The sequence below is a fragment of the Meleagris gallopavo genome, chromosome 2, assembly GCF_905368555.1.
Source record: "Meleagris gallopavo chromosome 2, MGAL_WU_HG_1.1, whole genome shotgun sequence".
NCBI lineage: Eukaryota > Metazoa > Chordata > Aves > Galliformes > Phasianidae > Meleagris > Meleagris gallopavo.
Genome location: NC_139405.1, coordinates 66,115,445 through 66,137,808, shown reverse-complemented (window position 1 = coordinate 66,137,808; position 22,364 = coordinate 66,115,445). Strand labels below are relative to the sequence as shown.

General features: G+C 40.7%; 1 protein-coding gene across 15 annotated transcripts in view; it reads left to right on the top strand.

Moving 5' to 3' along the window:
• Window positions 1-22,364, top strand: part of LOC104909846 (uncharacterized) — an 86,331-nt gene that overhangs the window by 36,384 nt on the left and 27,583 nt on the right. For 9 of the 15 annotated variants that reach the window (XM_085217493.1, XM_085217495.1, XM_085217489.1 and 6 more), the window contains 10 exons: window positions 2,538-2,693; window positions 3,769-3,859; window positions 5,103-5,240; window positions 7,932-8,086; window positions 8,711-8,822; window positions 10,531-10,580; window positions 11,784-11,957; window positions 16,917-17,034; window positions 18,291-18,453; window positions 20,949-21,087. In XM_085217493.1, the coding sequence (XP_085073619.1) occupies window positions 2,538-2,693; window positions 3,769-3,859; window positions 5,103-5,240; window positions 7,932-8,086; window positions 8,711-8,822; window positions 10,531-10,580; window positions 11,784-11,957; window positions 16,917-17,034; window positions 18,291-18,453; window positions 20,949-21,087 (1,296 nt within the window). The remainder of the gene's footprint in view (window positions 1-2,537; window positions 2,694-3,768; window positions 3,860-5,102; window positions 5,241-7,931; window positions 8,087-8,710; window positions 8,823-10,530; window positions 10,581-11,783; window positions 11,958-16,916; window positions 17,035-18,290; window positions 18,454-20,948; window positions 21,088-22,364) is intronic. The other 6 variants (XM_085217494.1, XM_085217496.1, XM_085217500.1 and 3 more) reach the window with 6 other exon arrangements.

Below are 22,364 nucleotides of genomic sequence, written 5' to 3'. Positions count from 1 at the left end.
CATATCATAGAATAGGTTGGATTGGAAGGGACCTCAAGGATCATCGAGGTCCAATCCTCTGCCATGATTAGGTTGGCCAGAGCCCCATTCAAACTGGCCTTGAGCAACTCCAGGGGCAGGGCATCCACAGCCTGTCTTGGCAACCTGTCCCAACACCTCACCACTCTTTGAGTGAAAAGCTTCCCCCTGACATCTAATCTAAATCTCCCTTCCTTTAGTTTAAAACCATTCCCCCTAGTCCTATTACTATCTACCCATGCAAAAAGTTTATTTCCCTCCTGTTTATAATCTCCCTTTAAGGATTGGAAGGTCATAACAAGGTCTAATTCTAATTAAACTTATTACTCTGGTTTGGTTATCTCTGTGTTCCAATACTCATACACGCTCACACATATTTTCTGGTAGTTAATAAGGAGTAATGTTATTGTGCAACTTTTAATTTAGCTGAAAAATCAATATCAAATCACCTTTTTTTTCATGAAGCCTGTAAAAACGTAATATTTCAAAAGCCCTGTCTCCATGACAGATTTCACTGATGCTCACCAACTGATTTAGAAGTTATCTAGAGGTAGATAACTGATGGATTGGTTACGTGGTTGCATTTGTTTTGTGAAGAAGGCTAAGACCTACTCACCTGAGGTGACATACTTAGAAGTCCCTGAAAGGCAGCAGAAAATTGTCATTTTTTCTGGCAAAGGATGGGAATTCAGTAGAAAGTTATGTCAAAAAGTAAGATTTCACGATGCATATGCAAGGTCATTAAGCATAACACTATCTTCATTTAATAGAAGATGATTAAGTCAGCCTAAATATCAGTATAAACATACATACTTTATTCAGGGTGACATTTTGAGGGGCTATTTTTACACCCTCACATGAGATGATGAAGTTCACTGTTCATCATAATATCAACTGTTAGGGACTCAGATTCAAACTGAAGCATCAGAAAGGCTGGTAATCTTTCTCCCTGCTCTGCAAAGCAACATGAAATGAGTGCACATACGTTTATAGACTCCTCTGTCTCATGCTATAGGTTCTACCAGACTTTAGGGAGATTTGCAAGAATTACTCCCAATACTTGCCTATCTGTTTATTCCTGAAGCTCCTTTCTGTCTATAAATACACATTTAAGTTGTATGCACTATTCTTGATAGCCCTTGCTGCTTCTCTTTGTTCCTCAGTCTTTCAATCTTCACCTTCGATTATCTGGTGAAAAAAAAAAAAGACATCCTTTGGTACAACTAAACAATGCCAGTTTAGCCTGAATTTTGCTTCTCTCTTTATTTTTTTTTAAATATATTCACTTTTTTGATATCTTTCCTTTTTCTCTATTTTTTTTTCCTTTGCACAGTACTAGTAAGCTTATTTGTGTATTGCTGTTTGTGCTGTAAAGGCTATCCATGTGTTTGTATTTTGTTACCTGTGAGACCAGCATTTGTAGTCATTACAGAGGGTTTTATTCAACCTTAGGGCTCATTTGTATAATTATGGATTCATATGCATGGTGTCCTCCATATCCTATTTTGTCTTCTGAGCTTTTCTTTCTCTAACTTTGCAGGCAGAGAATTCTATATATTTTTAAAGAACTGGGAACTGTGACTTCTGGGTCCTATTTGTGTCTTTATCACATTCTCACACCTTAACTTCTCTTTGACCTGTTTTCTTGATTGATAAAACACCTGCCTGTAGATGTTAGCAGGAAGCAAGGGATTATCTTATTCCTTTGCAGTCTGTTTCAAAAAGAAAGTTTCTCTTTATACCATCTTCTTATACTATATGAAAAGAAGGATCACAGATCAGATTGGTGTTTCTGTGGTTTTGCATCTGAAGGAAGAGATTGATAGATCCCTAGGGAGGGAGTGTAGACTGTGTCCAACTTCAGGCACCTGGGGCTTTAGAGGCCTCCTGAACTACTAGTTGCATCTAGACAATGTGTTTACTGCTTGCTGGTCAACTGTCCTGGTCTTTTGTTGTACTGCAGAGATACTGTTGGGTTTGTGTCATACTGAGAAAAAAGCTCTCTTAGGTTATAAAATTGCTATTTTCATAGTAATAACATGTCTGAGTTCTGCTTGGCTACTGAAACTTCTCTTGCAATCTGCCCTCCTTCTAGTTTCTAGCCTAAAGCTGTCTTCCCCTCTGTCAATTCCTTCTAAATAGAACATTTAGCGCCTTTTCCTTGATTTTTCTATGTAATGTTGTAGACTCTTGACTTACTGTCCTTTGTTTGTAACTCCAAGTTCATATATATAACTCCATAGTTCAATCTATGCTGATTGAACTGTTGATACTAAACAAAGATCAGCTCTCAGGATGGAACGCTTGTTTGCTGTAACACTTTACATGACAATAAATGTTTAAAGTTGGATGCAGATTTCTTCTTGAAATGAGCCTTCTGGATGTAGATTTCTAAGTGAGCATTAATTAAGCAGAGAGAAAATTTGTTTTTGAAATGCATCCATGTTTTTGTGTTTTTTTTTTGTTTTTGTTTTTTTTTGTTTTTTGCTTGTTTTTGTTTTTTTTTCCCCCCTTTCTAGCTTATATAAGGCTTTTGCAATGGAAGCAGGTTTTGGGGAGTTCCATTTGTATCTGAGGCCAGTGCAATTTGAATCTGCTGTTCACAAGGAGAAAGCAGACCATCTGCCACCAACATTTATTACCTCTCTCCTGGAAGATGACAGCTGTGTTGACAGGTAGACTGAATTCTTTGTGTTTCAGAGAACATAGTCTTTTCTAGATTGGATGTGATCAAGTCTTCAAATAGATTAGGCTCAAATATAAAAACTTCAATGCATAAAACATACAAAATTATTCAGGTAAGAAATGTAAAATGCTACATGATTTGTTTCTTTTTCTATAGAGTTTGAGATCAGATATTTCTAATTTGAAGCCATTGAGCAGTGAAAGCAAGGAGGCACTGAATTTACATGTAACTGTAACTGGAACTAAAATGCATTCTCTTCAAAGCAGAGGATGCATAAAAGGGAATCTTTACTCTTTAAGGAGTTCATATGTATGTTTGTATTTGCGTATATATGTGTATAGCAAATACATGTACATAGACAATATACACGTTTGTATATCACATACACACTTTGTTTATTTGTGTGTTTTAGATCAAGCTTTAAGATGAAGAAAGGCAACAACTCGTGAATTTTCTTACTAAATTTAGGAAGGGTATTCCTGTCATTCCCTATTGCTAACATAGGTAAAAGGGCTCTCTTTTTGCCTCCGTGTGTACCACTTGCAGTCATGTGCTATTATTTGCCTCCCATTCACTTGTGTAGATGCTTACTTGCTGCAGAAATCTGTTTCTGCAGATTTCAGTTTAGTTTAGCAATTGCAAGCAACCTGGAATGAAATTTCAGCTGTGAATTGCACTGTGGGCAAGGGTGGACATCAGAGTACAGGAGATAGGACAGCACAAAAAAGAGGAACCAATGGGAGACCAATAAGATATCAGCACAATAAACAAGCAGATTTTTCACTGGTTTAGACCAAGCTTACCTAGGAGAAGATGGAGAATCATTGTAAACCACAAAAAATCATGGGTTATAATCTTTTTCTTACAAAACTACTTCCAAAAAGTAAAGCAACATTCTAAGATCACCAATTTAGGAACTAGAGTGACAGATTTCCTTATGTAATCTAAATGTAAAGAGTAAATAAACAGAAAGTATTTCTGAACTAATCACTATTTTCCTTTCACCCTTAGTTTGGCTTCTTTCTGTGGTGTACTTTGTGTTTATAAAAAATCTTCTATTGCAGATATATTCCAAGTAGCTTACCATTAAGCATTCAAGAGATCGACAGTCACGTTGGAAAATTTAGTTTCAGGACGAGACATGGTATTATGCAGGTGAATGAATTAATTTGCAGAATAAGCAAAAAATATGTATTATGTTGTCATTTATTCACTGGGTAGGTAAGGGCCTCAGTCATGTGTTTGCTAGATGCTATAAACTTCTCTACAAAAACTTCTTGGTTTTTGAATGAAAATACTGTTTTATAAAGTGATTTTAGTATGGCTTAATACAGGAATCCTTGCTGAGGTTAAACTCTTTAAGTCAACAAAGTTTTGTCTGAGGAAGTTTATTAAATGAAGCAGGATGGATGTGTGTGGCTGTGCACACAAAGGGTAACAACACTAGATGTAGAGAGTTCTCTGAAGGAAGAAAATGACTTTAGTCTTCAATACCATCTTGTATACTTAGTCCTTTCCTCTATTGTATGAGTGTGTAAAACCAGTATTGCACAGTGCCAGGCCATGGAGCTTTCTTTTTCTGCCCAGGGAGGTGGTGGAATCACCATCCCTGTAGGTTTTCAAGAAACATCTAAATGTGGCACTGAGGGGCGTGGTTAGTGGGCATGGTGGCAATGGATTGGCAGTTGGACCAGATCTATTTCAACTGTAATGATTCTATAAAAATTCTATGATTCTTTAAAATTCTCCTCAAAATTTTCTTTCCATTAACTCACTCATTACCTGTACTCTATAGCATGTAATTATGAATCTACCAAAGAAAATTTAAGTTCTTTACAGGGAGAGTGGTGAGGTGCTGGAACAGGCTGCCCAGAGAGGTTGTGGATGCCCCGTCCCTGGAGGTGTTCAAGACCAGATTGGATGGGGCCCTGGGCAGCCTGGTCTAGTATTAAATGAGGAGGTTGGTGGCCCTGCATGTAGCAGGGGGGTTGGAGCTTGATGATCCTTGAGGTCCCTTCCAACCCTGGCCATTCTGTGTGATTCTGTGTGAAAATCAGATCTGTTTTATTTACTATCTACTCTTTGCCAGCCTGTCTGCATTTACTGCGTGCTCTGGTAACATCATGATTTGCAGAGCAGATCTGAGAATAAAGCCTACTAAATGTAAGTGATTTAACTGTTTTCTCAATCTCTGCATTTAGTCATGTTTCAGTGATAACTACATATACAAATATAATAGAATGCTCTCCCTTTCTCCCTTCGTTATACTAAATTGAGCCGAAGTTATACAAGACAAAGTGATGTCTGTAAAGCAACTTTCCTTCAAAACTGTAGAGGCAATGCCTAATAAATACTTCATGCATAAAATGAAAATATCTTGTGTTTTCACTCTCCTAAGCTCTTGTGTCCATCTGGAATAAAGAACATGCAACTTATCCTTGCCTGCCAGGTCATTCAGAAAAATGCTCTTTTGGCAGCTGTTCAGCAAGCCTCCTTTTGTTACCTGGTGCAGTTTACCCACTCCCTGGACATAAAGGTTAGTAACACCCTCTTCCTCAAATTGCACTATTAATGAGTTTTGTCAAACTTAGCCCAAAGAAGGCACCTGTTAATCCTGCTTGTAATCAATTGCATGGTAATCCTGTGCGACACTCAGAATAGCATCACCGATGACTGAAGGAACTGCTGTGATTGTCTATTAGCATATGACATAAAAATAAATGGTATCACATCAGGGACTTTATTTAAAGTCTATTAGTTGGGTAATTTGTGAAGCATAGCTAAAAATATAACTCAAGGTAGGTCTGAAAGAGATTGGAGATGAATTGGATTCAAAATACACTGATTAAATCTCATAACCTGTAATATGCAGAAAGGCTAGCAATCACAATTTGACCTTGAAATATGTACTTTTCTGGGATGGTGATACCATCATCTCCTGCTGTTTGCATTTTTCCTGTCTTCTGAAAATAGAAATATGGTCAGCAGTCTTTCAAATGGGAAATATTTATGCCAGCCTGATGCCGTAATGTTGGTTTAAAAGAAATCTGCTGGGTCACCAGCCATTAATCTTCCTCATCTTACATTACGCATCATTTTATGTTTCTTATGTGAAGCTCAGGTGCTACTCTTGCTTCACACATGATACATTGATGTACAGCTCTGTGGTGCATTTTTTATGCAGGTATTTCTCTTCCAGAGATAGCTATTACAGCTAAGCAAATTTGAACTTAGTAGTTTTGAACTTCTAAGGTAAATAGAGATTCTTTAGGTCTTCTCTTGCCTTTTCTGTGCTTACACTGACATCCCTTTCCAAGCTCCTTAGGACACACTCCCCCAGTCCTGTCTTGTCTTGCATCCATATGGTCCCTTGTCACCTAGCAGTAACCTCAGCCCTTTCCTATATATCAGAAGTGCCTGCGTTCGCTGTAGAGCTGGGCAGGAAGTGCTTTGTTTTTGGCAAGTTTGTAGCGGTGTACATGCTGACTGCCAGAAACCCAGTGGGAGATGAGCAGGCCAAGTAAAATGGCAAGTGATCAAACTCTCCTTCCCTTTTCCAGGGGAAGGATGGTTCCTCTCTAACTGGATGCTGATTTTGCAAAACTGGAAGGAACTTTACACCATTCAGACTTCTTCTATCAAATGTATTTAAAATTATGCAGAAGGTTCAAAAGTTGTTAGAGATATCTTGAGTAGGCAAAGGCAACCAAGGTAAAACATTTCCCATGTGACTAGTTTCTTAGTAAGTTTAAAAAGGACAAATATACTTGGCTCCCTGTTGTCTCATTTTGGGTCATTCAGAGCAGTGTGGGGAGAAAAGGAAAAGATGTATTATGCTATTGTAACTTGCAAGCTCCTGAGCACAAACTGCCATTCCTAGAGTAATACACAGAGTATAGTACCATTATATTTTCTTTCCTTACAAGTAAGAGTGCTCCTAAGGCCAAAACTCACCCTAGAGATTTTAAGCTTCTTGGAACAAAGTTGTTTCTTGGCTGCTCCACAAAGGAGGACAGTGATTCGTCAGTGACGCAGCAGAGATCCATCATTCCAAACAAGCTGAGGTCTTGACAGCAGCCCAGGAAACTGCTCAGTACAATGCTGGCAAAGCTGTCTCCATGTTGCTGAGCAGGAACCCTTTACACAACAGACTGATCTTGTGGAAATCTGGGTAGCACCCAGGCTACATCCTTGGCGTAGCTGGCTGTGCAGCCTCCCAGGGCGTTTTTGGACCAGCTTGTTGGACTGAAGAGGCCATGGTCTTGTTGGTCCCTGGTTTCCATTCCCTCTCAAGTGTGAGATTTTCTGGTTAATTTCTAATCAGATCTTGTGGCACTGAAATCCTCTGTGGAACTGAGCAGCTCCAACCTTGGTTTCCTTCCCAAATCAATCTTTGATTCTTTTGTCAGAAATGACACTGCCCATGTCTGTCCATTTATTTCTAAGGCACGTATATTCCCTGTGCACAGTGAAGTGGGAAGAATCATTCTTGGGGTAAGAAGTCAGTTTTCTACTAGAACAGAGCAAAGGTGTTCTTGATCAGATCCATCTGCAGGCCGGCATTACTGTGAGTCAGGGTAGTACTTAGTTAGGAGAAGGGACTCAATAAACACTCAACATGTGGCTTTTTTGTGTTTTTCTTTCTTCTGGTTTCTCCCTACTCAAATGGCAATAGTTTTTCTTGACTTGCAGGGGAAGTGTGCTTCTTTAGCTTCTTTGCAACTAATAGGAAAACCAGAGAAATCTGGACCATGCTGTGCCAATTTTGAAATCAGACATTAATTACTTAGAAAACTACCACTTGTTCTTTCTTGAAAATTAGAATTGTGGTTTTGTTTTTTTTGTTTCCTTCATAACAGGATCTATTGGGAGTGCTCAAGGGGAAGCAAAATCATTTCCCCTACAAGCAGTGTGGGTATGGAACTATTTGTACGTATTTGAAAAAGCAAATATTTAGGAGTATTCATATTTTATTTGTAGCTGATTGGATGTCAAGAATGTTGTCTGATTTATAAATAGAGTACTGCCTCTGACTGTGCTGCCTCTACAGCTTCATTATGCCTGTGTTCCATGAGAAATGTTTCTCTTCTGTGACTTTCAGTGATCCCAGTGAATTATTATACCATAAAGTTAGGGTAAATGAGAGCATGCAGCATTGCAAATTTACCTTGAAGAGCTGCCATTCTTTATGAGAGCTAGTACAACATTTATATACTTGATATTTTAGGAAGGAAATGTAAGTCTAACAAGTCGGAGCGGTTCAGCAAGTGGAAGAAATTCTGTATCTGGGAGCCAAGCAGAGGATCAGCTACTGCCAGCACCCACGCCAGCCACATCATTTTCTCTTGGGCGTTCTTCAGATTTATACCAAGCCTTTCACAGGTATTTGTTACAGACTGGCCAAGCCCTATCACTGGTAGGGGTTGGTCTAGTGTATGTGCAAATCCAGAGCACATCCTGCTTTACATTCCACTGGTCATTGGCAGTAACAAAAGGTAATGGTCAATCACAAGAACACAGTCCTAGGCACCCCACTTCTTGGTGTGGACCAGTCTGAGCATTACGATCCTTTAACCATACCCTATCAATGGGACTCAGGCTTAACATCAGATCCTGTGGAGATCCTGTTGTTTAAAGCAGGAAATCCGAACATCTTGGGGTTTCTAAACATCAGTGTCCTTACACTTGACAACATTGCAAAATTATGAGACATATTAAGTGGGCCAAAAGGCAGCCATTTAATACTGTGCTACTTCTCCTGTAGAGCAGAGCCTGGTCTTCATGGTCATGTGCCCACCTACTCACCCCCAGGGCTCATCTTGTCTCTGGTAGCTGCTCCAGAAAATCTACTGCATTTATATCTGTTGTGTAAAACGAGCAGTAGAGTGAATAATGTTGGAGAAGTTGTGTCTGATCTAGCAAAGTCATTTGAGCAGTTCAAGTTACACTTAGGAACCTTCTGAGAGGGGATTCTTCTGAGCTCTCATGCTCTTTTTTCCTTGTCAGGCCTCCAGAAGCTTTTGTTTCCATTCAGCTGGAGAAACTAGGGCCCCGAGATATGATGCTGAACACTTTCATCCATAAGAAAGAAACGCAGGGCAGCAGAATGCAAAACCCTGTAAGTACCTCAAGAGGTTTAGCCTTTTTGAGAGAGACTGCTGATTCCTGGTGCAAAGGCAAAGCAGTACCTTTAAGATTGTACTATACTTACTCTGAGCTTACTTTAATGAGGAAGATATTCTGTTAAGGCACCCTTCTGAGCATAGAGCACCCCATTGTGATCACCTGCCTCGTAACACAGCTGCCTGTGTGGTCTAGGAAAAGCTGCGGGGAGTCCTATGGGTTCCATTTGTTTCTCTGTGAAGGGGCTTTGGGGGTCAGCAACTACCTTGCAAGTGGCCAAGTACAAATGGGCTGTCTTAGCACTGGTTAGCAGTTCATGATGGTATATGGGGAGGAGGAGGCTACAAAGCTGGGACATGGCAGGTCAGGCTCAGGGCTGCAGCCTCACAGCATCAGTAGTGAGTGACTTGAAGGCCCATGGAGAGTGGCTTTGAGTTGTGCCGCATGGAAGTGGAGGAGAGAGCCCAGCAGTTGTATTGTAGAGGTGGAAATGGCAAATTTTCACAGAATCATAGAATCATTAAGGTTGGAAAAAACCTCTAAGATCATCTAGTCCAACCACCAGCCCATCTCCATCGTGCCCACCAACCATGTCCCTGAGTGACATGTTTCTTGAACATGTTCAGGGACGGGGACTCCACCACCTCCCTGGGCAGCCTGTGCCACTGCCTCACCACCCTTTCTGAGAAAAATTTTTGTATATTTAAGAAATGTTTTATTTTTACCTCAACAGTAGGCTGGTCTCAGGAACCAGCCTTAGGGAAGGTTGAAGGTACTCAAGAGAACCTTCTTCTGCTGTGCTGTTCCCTCATGCTCTCCCATAGGTATGGCTGTGGGGCTTGTGACAGAGAGGTGCATGAAAAGCAACAGCAATCTGCAGTCACATGGCTAACTAAAGGCTGTGGTCACTAGCAGGATTTGCTCACAGGCTATTTCCAAACTAAGTAAGAGGTAAACTCTGACTATAATAAGGAGGCAAATTCTGACTATAGTTATACTGAGTACAGAACTGTTCTTGGCTTTTATGCACAAATCATCCAACAACCTAACTAGAGACAGACACTACATGAGGAAGGCTTACTACCATAACTATTTCTAGCAGCCTTTTAAATATAATTATTCTATTTTAGAAGAAACTGAGAGTCATAGAAAATTGTATAAATACCATGATAGGCATAGATATGGCCTTTTTCACTCTTTATCCAGTGCCTAGATAAAGGTGAATACATGGATCCTGAATTAAGCTGCTTGTGATTCTGTATCTTTTGCTGAGTACATTAGATGTGGTCATTGAGAACTTAATAGGTAGTAAAAAGCAAACTCTTTCTGCACAGACCTTTGAATGTCAACAGAATTTATTTGATTCAATGTGGTCATAACCTCTTTACCAACTCAGTAGGCAAGATGTGTGTGTGAGGAAACAACTGCTAGCTGCAAAATCTTTTGGGAAATATTGCACAAATTTTGAACAAAATTAGGTAAACTAGACATGAATAAAATAATTCTGGATTTATTTACAAGACTGCCTTAAATGTTGGCTTTATCTGTCGTACTGTTTGAATTATTTCTCAACACTTATTCTCCTTACAGTTTTGGAATTATAATGCTGAGATATCTGTAATGTTGTAATGTAACAAGCAGTTTGGACTTTGTTAGATTTCCAGCACATCTAAGTCCTACTCAAAAATATTGTCTCATTATAGGATGAAATTCTGCAACTGAAAAGAGACATTATTACTGAATATTGTCTTAAGTAAGTATGTCTGATATAGAAAATTACTGTATGTCTAGCATATAATCGATTTATATTTGGTATAGACATATCCATGGAAACACATCATGTTTTAAACATAACTCTTGTGCTGGGGCTTTCTGTTTCATGTGGATAATATGAACTTATGAACTTTCTTTTCAGAATATTATGAATAGACCTGTAGGACATTCTGCAAAATAAGGAAAATTAGAACACTTAGAGTGGTTTAGTGATCATGTTACAGGCAGTACAAGATGAGTTGCTGGAAGAGGAGGAAATATGCCACTTAGTTTCTTTATGAAGGGAAAGGGCTGTTTACAGGGTAGTGAGTCAAGTGCAGAAAGGCAATGAAACATTGTCAAAATTAGTGAAAATTATCCACAGTGGATAATACAATGAAATAGTGTTGATGTACTATCCTGTGATTTTCATCTACTTTGTCAAACAACTTGGAAGAAAGTAAAGTTTCATATAGAGTTTTTCCAAGAAGCCCTGTAACAAGCTGCAAGTAGGGCAGCTGTTTCAGTATGTTTGGCAAATAAGGTAGACTCTTGGATTTGTAAGACATGTCTATTGCACTGTAAAATTGTACAGTATGGGAAAGGGAAATTCTGCAGCTCACCCTTTGGTTTCACAAACGTGGACAAACTGGGCAGGCTACCTCCAACCCTGGTACAGCTTGTCCAAGATGTAGGTAAGGCTGAACAGATCAGTCTGGACATAGTGTTCAGCCAGGGCTGGACTTTCAGTGCTGCCTGAGTGATTGTGAAATCTGACTCAGAGTCACAACGTCTAATTGCAGTTCTGCAATTAACTCATCGGATCGCTTTTCTCCTTCCTGCTTCCGCTTCCTTATTGGTATATAAGCAACAATAGCTACCACAAAGCAGTTGACGTATTAATTTGTGGATGCTTCTAGAACATTATAAACACATTAGTCTGATGACAAGCCAAAATTTTATTTGGGTTCATAAATGCCACTTTAGTGATTTTTATCCCTCTAGTTGTCTCACTATGGAAGAAACTGATTTTTACCCCTCTAGTTTTCTTACTGTGGAAGAACATAGCCTGTAATTTTTACCATAGAAGATGTAAGGGATGTCCTTACAGAAAGATGTTAGGTTCAACAAAGACAGTACTTATTCGGGAAGGCGATGCCCTGCACAACACTGTATACTTTAATCATATATTACACCTTTTTAGGATGAATCAGCGTGTGTCCCAGCACGCCCTGCGAGGTCAGCTCATTGCATTCTACAATAGCCTAAGAAGCCTCTTAGATGATTTCCCTGTTGTCAGAGACAAGTACTTTATAATTGGACTCTCTCAAGGAAAAAAAGAGCAGGAGTTAAAGGAAAACTTTGCAGCTGATCCCAGGTTTGTGTCATCTTTGAAAATGTGTTTCTGGGGGCCACTGCCCTCAATCAGTGCATACTACCTAGCAAATGTGAATGACTACATATTTGTATGGGGAATGATAGCCTAAGGGTGCTCTGAGCAGTGTGTTCTGCCAGACTGCAAGCAGAGAATGTGCACAGTCAGTCTCCTGCAAAAGTTGGCATACAACAGAGGAAAACCTCAGAGATGTTCTTGCCTCTAGTCCCAAAACTGTATTTTATAGGAAACAAGTAGAGGACTGCATTTTCAGGATGGAAATCCTCTGCTTCAGTGATTAAGTATGTGTATTGAAGTTATTGTCCTGCCCTTTAATTTTTTCTTTATTTAAGATTGAACTGAAAACTGTTAGTAACAGGCATGTGACTTGTCAGAAGTTAGGGAGAGGAAGAGTGCACTGGAGACGAGGGTGTGACCCTAAATCATCTGCTGCTTTCAGAAGAGACGTTTGTTTGGCCATGTTACAAGGATCTCCTTCCTCAAAACTTAAGCAAGCCCTTTTGCTGACTGTATGTCAGCCTCTGAGATGACCAAGTTAGCACCAGCCAGCAGATGATTTGGGATGTGAAAGCAGTCACCCAATACACTGGTTTTGCTCTTATTCATCTTCTTCCCAGCAATTGAGAGGCTCAGTTGCAAGCACAGAAAAGAATATTTGTTAATGTTCAATCAAGAGCTTTAGTTCTGATAACAAAGCTTGGGAATGTGGTTACAAGCCAAACAAGTCATAAAGTATGGTTCAACCCAGTAATTCACCACAGAATTGTTGACATCTCCCTGTTGTTTAACTCTATCTCAGTTGTAGGTTTTTGGATATATACCAGCCTTAGGTAGCCTAGGTTTCTAGTTGCTGGGGAGTAGCCCCACCACAATCTTGAGATGCGGGTCTTTTCTTTCTATTATTTGCCTACTTTCATTACATATTGTCTAAGGCACTGCATTTTGTACTCCCATCTCAGATGTCCTCAAAAGCTTTTAAGCTCAGCAGTATTTTGCATACAATCACAGAAAGTTGTACATAGGCCATATAAAAGACAATTCGTTTTAGAAGGAGCTTTCTCTGAACATGGTACCAAGACATGACGTTAATCCTAGAAGCAAACTGTTTTGCTAGACATATGTTCCAAGCTCAGGCTACCCCCCACGCCCAGTGCATTCACACAGTTCAGGGTGACAGTTCATGGTTGTACTTCTCTGAACTCATTTGGGAACTGGAACCAAGAGAGGTTCCTTGTCACAGCAGCTGTTTTGTTTTCTAACCTAGTTTATTAGCAAGAACTAAATCAAACATGATTTATTTGCTGAGAGCTGAGTTCTCTCAGCTGAGAGAAGCTGAGTTTGGCTGCAGAACCTGTAGATCTATAGCCTTTACCCTTAATGTCTAAGAATACCTAGAACTCCTACTGTCTTTGTGCTACCTGCTACACCTAGGACATCTAGCAAAGAAGGCTGTGGTGCATTTCAGATGTATCCATCCTGCAACAGAGAAGGAATGGAGGAACATTGGCTCTAGTGGGATATCCAACATCATGTACTCTTATCAGAGAGTGGCTTGTGTTTCTTGGTCCTGTAACTTTTCATCAGCAAGTAAATGGTTCAGTGCACTGGAATACTTTACAGGATTATACTTCTACAGTTCTTCAAAAAGTGCAATACCAGCATTTTAACTTGTAACACAAGCGAAATGCAAACCCTTACTTACTGGAGGCAGTTAAAGTGGAAGTGCTTGGAAAGCAGCTGGTGTGGGTATGGCTGCAACATGCCCCTGGCAGCTGCTCAGCCTCACTTCTGTCCTGGGAAGCACAGAAATGGGCATTTGTGCTAGAAAGTCATCTTAGAGAGCTGCAGGGAGCAGTAGGAGAGGCTTTAATTAAAAGTGGATCCTGCCCTCTCAACCCTTCTGTGCTTTTTTCATCCCTGCCTTATCAGTTACTACCGGTTAATGTTTCATTTTCTGTTGCTGTTTAGCAAGAGCTAAGAAGCTCTGTGTAGACAGCAACTGTCAATTAGTTATAATGAAAGCAGAAATTTAGCTTCCATCTTGCCTGCATTTAGAAGGTTGTAGTAGGACGTTAATTCAATTGCTTTCTTATCTTCTAAGCAATCTCAGTACTGCCTGCATTTATGGCTGCTGGCCACTTGGAGCAGGTCGTGTGTTCTCCATCCCTCCCAGTGGGAAGGAGCAGCAGATGGGTGGGAGAAATGTGGATGTGGTCTGGAGGAAAGTTTTTCAGTGCAGTGGTGGAGGCAGACTGATGAGGGGGAAGAGGAAAAAGGGTGGGAAAAAAAGAAAAATGTAATGGAATAAAGAGCAAAGGGAAGGACAGATTCTGGAAAAGATGAAGAAAAAATGAGAATAGAAATACTTATTATGAAAATCTATTTGCATATCTATACATTTCCAAAAGCCTGAAGTTCATTAATATCAACGGAAATGTTCCAGAAGAGGCTATCTAACTTGAGATGCCTGTTTTTGATAAGGCTCCCCAGAGTGTCTACAGGTGGTTTAAAAGGATGAGTCATCCTCCTGACCTGTTTAAGATCCATATGAATTGTGTCCCAGCAAAGCCTCTGGCTCTCTCCAGCAACTCATATGGTAAAGGGAGGTGCTCATATGATAAGCACCTGCATTTGGCCAGATGAAGCCCCTTGTCCTGCCGATTCTGCCATCTCAGAGCCCAGATGCAGTGGAATGAAGGGGGCACCTGCCCTGTGCCCACCCTTACCAGGAAACCGTGCATGAGCAGAATTGAGAAAAGGGCAGGAGCACTCAGGTGCAGTGCAGGTCTTATCATACAGAAGGTAATGAAAGATTCCTTCAGCAGGTGCTGTCCTAAAGGTAACTGTGAGAAGCAGGAAGAAAGAGGAAAAGATGGTGCTGTGGTTTTTGTGTGGCAGTACCATCCTGTCCTTCCCTTCCCCCAGCCTGTTTCTTTGTTCCCAGATTGGCATAAAAAAACCCAAACAACTAGGTCACAGTTCTTAGCCATACACTTTTAGATGCCATAGGATCTCTGTGACCCAAATATAGTATATATTGGGTTTGGTTTTTAGGCTTTATCTGGGATTATGTTGTGTTCTCCTGGGAGATGATTTGGGTTGAAAGGGCCCTTAAGATCATCTGGTTCCAACCCCTGCTATAGGCAGGGACACTTCCCTCTAGACCAGGTTGCCCACAGCCCCATCCAGCACGGCCTTGAGTGCTTCCAGGGAAGGGGCATCCACAGCCTCACTGGGCAAACTGTTCCAGAGTCTCACCACCCTCACAGTAAAGAATTTCTTCTTAATATCTTGTCTAGTGTTGCTGGGGTTGGCAGCACCCGGGTTCACGTAGGTGTTATGAGATGTCCTTATTTTCCTTCTGGAGAAACAAGGTGCCAGGGCCACACACCGCTGGGCTCCATTGCAGCTGTGGCTGCAGAGAGGTGCCTGTAATTAGCACAGTGTGGTGGAGTAGCATGGCAGTGGTGACAGACTCTAGCCCTTGTCCCCTCGACTCTGTAAAGACAGAACACATCTGGGCAGCGTGTGTGCTTCTGCATCCGTGTTTGCTCTCTCTTCTGGTGTTGTTGACAGGCTGTGATGTCAGGAGGAGGAAACAGAGATATACAGTGTGAGTGCTGCTCTCACTCCGAAAAGCGTCACTTGCAGTTTCCTTCGGTGCAGTTTGTGCTTATCGTTCTGCAAAAATTAGTGAGAGACAGCTGGTCAAACAAACCCTGCCCAAATATAATTTCTGTGCTTACAGCACAGGGTATTTAACCTTTTGTTACTCCATCCCATCTAAACCAAAGGTCTATTTTTTTGGCATTCAGCTTTGCTTTTTGCAGATAAAAGAAAAAAATATATATCAAGATTTAAAACCCTGTAAAACTCACTTCAGAACAAGCTGAGCTTAATTTCCAGGCTGAATTTATGTCTCGTTTCAGAATGTACTGGCTGCACATTGTACCTCATGTACAAGAAATGACACCTTGTATATAAAAACAGGGGAGTACATTATTCCTATAATAAATGTATTTGAATATCTTCTGGGGAAAAAAAAAAAAAAAAAAAGACTGGCTGCCTACTAGTAACTGCATATTATTTTTTTGATATAATTATCTAGCATCTATCTGTACGCCTGCTGCTTTGCTTTATCTGTTTCCCATTCTGCAGAGCTGAAGCGCGTTCCTGGGTAAGAGGCTCTGAGTGCCCTACACGGAGCAGCTCCCATACCAGCTATATAAATTAGATGTGTTGGTCACTATTTGGAGACTAATTTTCTTTGACATGATGGGAGGGGGCATGGCTCTGATAAATCAGTGTTTTTTAATTTTGAAGAGGACGAAGTTGGGGAAATGAGGCAAAACAACTACACTCTGCTTCTTTGCCTCTTGCATTAAGGAACAAGGGGACAATTCTTCTGAACCTGTGTCTGCTTCCCACATGTGCCAAATGCAGCTCACATCTCCTGGGATTTATGAGGACTGGGGCTTCTTGGTGCCTTGAATGGAGTAGCTAGGTCTTTGGAGGAGCTGTCATTGGGCTCTCATCTGAGATGATGTCCCTTCCAGAGCATATGGTGGAGCATTTCTGCATGCCTGATCTTTTCTTGTCAATTTTCAGTAATCAGTACTGTTTTGATACCACTTGGGCCACTGGAGTAGGTGGCTGAGCTTAACTCAAAAGTGCTGCTGTAGAATTTCTCAGTTGAGCTGTTTTAGAACTTGGTTGTAAAACCAAAGAAAATTTCTGTTGAATTCAGCAGATTTTTTAGGTCCAACCTTTAGCTTGTATTTTACACATCAAAGTTAAATAATGTAAAACACACCTGCTCCAAAACTTAGAGGCAAATCCTATATCCAAGTAACAGCTTCATCAAACTTAAAAAATATATGTTTCTGGGAAGTGTCAAGCAGAAATGGAGTTTCAAAATGCTTCCTTCTTGCAATCACTCAGATTCTTCCATCCTCGGCCACACTATTTGCTGTCCCCAGATGGATGCACCTTCCTTAATTTGTGGTTCATCCCTCACCCTACTGAAGTGCTGATTATGTTCAAGATGCTTTCAGAGAAGGTCAGTATTTGCTAATGCTAAAAGAGATTTTGTTCTAGGTGGTTGATCATTCACATCTTTACACATGCATTACAGTATTACACATGCATTGGAGGTGGAGAAATATAAGTCAGTGTTTTTGATCTGGGTGCAGCTAGGATGTGCCAGTGATGAAGAGAGCTAATGAGGAGTGCCTGCCAGGAAGGAGAGACCTTTTGTCCTTTTGGTTTAGAGGAAACCTCACTCCTATCTGCAGCTCTCTGAGGAGAGGAAGCAGAGGGAGGTGCTGAGCTCTGCTTCCTGGTACCAGTGGCAGGATGGGAAGGATACAAAGGCATGCCAGAAGAGGACTAAGCATTAGGAAACATTTCTTTACCATGAAAGTGATCAAACATTGGAACAGACTGCTTAGAGAGATGGGTGATGCCCTGTGCCTGTCTGTGATCAAGAGACATTTGGAGTTGTAACTTTTGGTTAGCCCTGGAGTAGTCAGGCAGTTGGACTGAATGGTCTTTGTGGGTGCCTTCCAGCTGAGCTATTCTAATACTTGTCCCCTCATATATAGAAGTGACAGATCATGACCTTTATGTGCTTTTACTTTTCTCTACCTCCTTCTCAATCTGAGGAAACAGGACAGGGAGAAGGAGGTCCCTGGGCTTACCATGGCCATGCTGCAGGGGAGACTCCAGTGAGGGGAAGGAAACTGTATGCATTTTCCTCATGCTATCTTTTCTGCCTCCAGCAAAAGGAAGCTGTTTGGAGAGAAATAAGCAGTGAAAAAGACTATTGTGAGGCACCGGGGTAGCAGTTTCTAAACCAGAGGCTTTGACACCAGATGGTACATGACAGATGTGAGCACTACCCTGAGCCTAAATTAAACCCTGCACTTGACGCTGATCTTTGGGACTGAGAGGCCATGCAGATAGATCTTCCGGCTTGAGTTAGGGCTGCAGTCACAAACCTCTGCCTTGGGGGCCATCCTGAGAGGTCTCACTTTGTGACAGCTGTTGTGGCCAGGGGACAAATGTGTCTGAGTAGCAGCATCCATTAGTGCTCCCATTCCTTCCTCAGTGGGAAAGTAGATGGGATGTAAAAATTAATTCTTCAGCAAAGATCCTGTTATCTGGATCTGGGTGTATCCATCACTAGCGCCGCAGTCCAAGTGATACAGCTGACAGCAAAATCACACTTGCTCAAAAATATTTCCTACTTTGATGTATTTTTTGAAGGCCAATCATCTGAATGGTTTTTTCCTTGCGTGTGTGTCTTGGTTGCAGGCTGCTCTCAAAGCTCTCCGCCTAAGCCTACAAATTGTTGGTGCATTTCATGATGTCGTTGCCTACCTCCTGGCTTTTGCTCAGTTAGGAAATTCACCAAGCTCTTTTTGTGCCTTAAACCCAGAGCCTTTGACTCCAGACTGGGGAGGGACTGGAAGGATTGGTAAGTAACAGGTACTGCTCCTTCAAGGTAGATTTCTCCAAATCTGCAGAATAAGGGTGAAATGCTGCGGATGAGAAAGGGACAAAGGAAGTGTGAGATTGATGTTAACAGAAGGCTTAAGACAAAATTCCATTCTGTTTTTTCCCCTTCCTGCTCCATTTTCCTAATGAAGGAGTGTCATTTTTAAAGTCTGTGCACAGATCTGTTGCAATCTTACAGAAAAGCAGCATACCTACCAGGTTTGTGACTTCTGCTCCAGAAGGAAACAGAAAATATAGTCCAAAATTATTCTTCCTCCTCTTGCAATTTTCTGTTAAGCCATCTGGTCAGCTTGTGGGGATTTTGTCTTAACCAGTAGATTAAAAAAAAAGCTGGCTTTGGTTCCATTAGTAAATCTGTCACTTGATTCTCTTTCCAAAGGCTAAAACAGATGCAGAGCATGTCATCCTGCACAAACATCATTTTGTGCAGAAACAGGACCACATCACCTAATAACAGTTCACATGTAAGGGTAGTGCAGGAGTTGGATGTGCCTAGCTTCATGTTACTGGCTGGGTTTGTAGCTGTGATGTCTGACTACTTGCTGGGTGCCTCTGCTACCACAGGGCACCCTCTCTGGGCACATGTTAGAGCAGTTAATCATCCCACGCTAAGATGTGTTTACAGTGAATGGGATAAAGCCCTTTTTGGAGCTGCCTGTATTCCTCTGCTTAATGTTGCAGGAGTGCAGCTAAACTTGACGTCTGATAAATAGGCAACTGAAGTTACAGGAGAGAATGCTGTCCCAGGAGTTGAAGTGCTCTTGGCATTTGTTGTTTTCAGCCCCTGGATTATTCCTGCAGTGCAGTGAGCGGGAGTTTCACAGCATGACACATTATGTACAGTTCTTGCTCTGTGTGTGTGTGTGATGCAGGGCTGGGCTGCTGCCATATCACTAGGAATGCTTACATTTATATACCTGCAGATTTGCCATTGCTCAGACACAACTCAGGGGTAAAACCTATACCTACACAGCTTCTCTTCTGTCCTAGCATCTTTTTGAACATGAAAAATTAATCATGGTGATTTGGTAAAGATACAAAATTATTCAAGAATTGACAAACATATGTAAGTGCTCTGCTTTGTCTTTTACTGCCTCCACTTTTTTAAAAAAAAGTTACTTTTTTTGTGAGCAAGATTTTTATTATCGGCTCTGAATACATCCTGAAATTTCTTTTAGGAAGGGAAGAAAGGACTCAGTGAATCATAAACACTTGTTATATAGCTTTTATTTTAATACCATGCTTGTGAATGATTTTGAAGTGGGCTTATTTTCTCTAACAAAAAGCACTGCCTGTTCTGTGGTGTGTGTTCATTGCACCATTAAGTGAGTATTAGTAACTTCATTTGTGTATGGCTGAGAAAGCTCATGTAAATTAGAATGCTTAACGAGCTTTCAAACAATACAGAAGGCTGAGCACAGTGAGCAATGAGAAAATACATAATCAAATGTAGGAGGAATATTATATGCAAGGTACTTGAATTTCAGACATATTTAATGTATACCTTGCTTTTAAAACAGAAAATACATTCAGTGATGGAGTCTTCAGAACTATGCTGCCTCTACTATTGGATTTTTGTAGATAGAATTTAACTATGTTGCTCCTGGCCAAAATATCTTTTTTGTTGCTGTTGTTCAGGAATATTCTCCCTCTCTCCCAGATCAGAACATTTAACTTACTTAATTGATGGCAGCTTCTGTATCCTGACAGAAAGAACATTGGGTTTCTGTAGCAGCTGCTTGGATGTTAAATCATTTCTGTGGTAGATGTGCTTTGGGAGGTAGTCCAGCACCGTGCTCACATTTTGTGTGTACAGCAAGTGAGAATGGGTGCTCCAGTGGGAATATTGACTTAGGGAGGCCCACTCCTTTGGGAAGTTTGTTTAGCTTAAAGAGAATCCAAAACTTCAGCACCTCAGATGAAAAATATTCATCAGCTTACAGGATTGAACTACAAAAACATTTTATTGAGAGTAGTTGGAGAAGCTGCCATGACATTCCTTATCCAGTAACAACTAATTTGGGTCTTTGAAGTACGTAAAACGCCATCTTAGGATCTGATTCTTCTCCTGTTGATAAATTTAGTCTTGATATGATAACCAATAGGATAAAATATACTACTGGCCTTGTTGGCATTTTATAATAATTGACTTTTTAATTGGCAAAGATAATAAAAGAACTGTTTGAGATAATTGTAACTTTTAATTTTTATGCCTTTTTCTCCATGGCTTTAGTACACCTTCATATTTCTCCACCCACCATAATCTCTATTTTAAAGCCTGTTTTTATAGCGCTAGGGAGGATGTAAGTCCATTCATCTTCTGTCTGCAGGAAAAAAAGCAGGAAATCATGGGGTGCAAAATATCTGGATGGAAAAAGCATTTACAGGACTGTGATGTTTTTATGTGCCTTTCCTGCCACCTTATCTGATAAATCTACTGCTCTTGGACTCCAGGGACTGAACTTCAAGAGATACAGAGAATGATTGACAGCCTCCAGAATCCCCAGGATCCCAGTGAAGTAGCCCAACTGCTAGCTGCTCACAGGGATGTAATGTTTCTACAGTTTGATGCAGCAATCAGACATCGACTACGGTAGGGACTACAGTGTGCTTTTTTTTTTTTTTAAGAGAGATTTTTTTGTTGTTGTTTACAGGGAAGAAAAAAATGTAGAAAGGTTAATATAAATTTTGTCCCTACTATCCACTCCGAGTATGGGTAGAAATGTACTTCCTGACATTCACCAAAATTAGTGAGAATCCTTAGATGCTTCACCGAGGGATCTCAACACACCATGTCCAAGTATAGCTGTCCTACTATCTGATCATTACAGCACCTTTATGTTGTTATTCATAGTTTACTAAATAGGGGTGTTGCCATCTACAGCCAGGTGAGGGATTCCACCAGAAGGGAAACAACTCCTGGACTTGGTTCTGGATAACATGCATGACCTAGTTCAAATTGATACAGCTAAAGAACTGTTCCCTAAGAGCATGTTTGCAAGAAGCATCCTCGAAAGAATAGTGAAAGCCAAATAAATATCATCATAGCTGAGATCAGCTTCAAAAAGGGAAACTACAAAAACAAACAAGCAAACAAAACAAACAACTTGATGAAGAAATAAAGTATAAACTGGGGGAGTTAAATCCTTACAGATGGCATGGAGACTCTTTAGACGTACTGGAGGTACTCAAGAAATGTGTACCACATGTAAAGAAAGACTTTGAAAGAGTAGGAGGATGCTAACATTGCTAAGCAGCAAGATTAAACAGATCATTAAAGCAAGAAAGAAGTATCCTTAAAGAAATGAAAGTTTCATTCTAAAGAAGAAAATAAAAGTGGCTGTGAACTGTGATGGGCTAGATGTAAAATGATTCAGGACAGCCCAGCAATCATTTTCAGGAACAATCTTTCTGGAGACATTAAGACAAATAATAACTCTTGTTTCAAACACACCACTACTCAAGCCTGTCTAGGTCTCTCTGAATGCATCCTATCCCTCAGGCTTGTCAACCACCACCCACAGCTTGGTGTCATCAGCAAACTTGCTGATGGTGAACTCGACCTCACTGTTGATGTCAGCACTGACTTCTGACACCACTCATCACTGACCTCCATCCGGACACTGACCATTGTCCACTACTCTCTGGACTTGATCCTGCAGCCTGTTCTTCATCCATTGAATGGTCCACCCATCAAATCCATATCTTTCCAATTTGGAAAGAAAGATGTTGTGGAATACCGTGTCAAAGGACTTACTGAAGTCTAGACAGATGACATCAGTGGCTCTTCCCTTGTCCATTGATGTAGTTACACCTGCATAGAAAACCCACTAGGTTAGTCAAGCAGGATTTGCTTTTAGTGAAGCCATG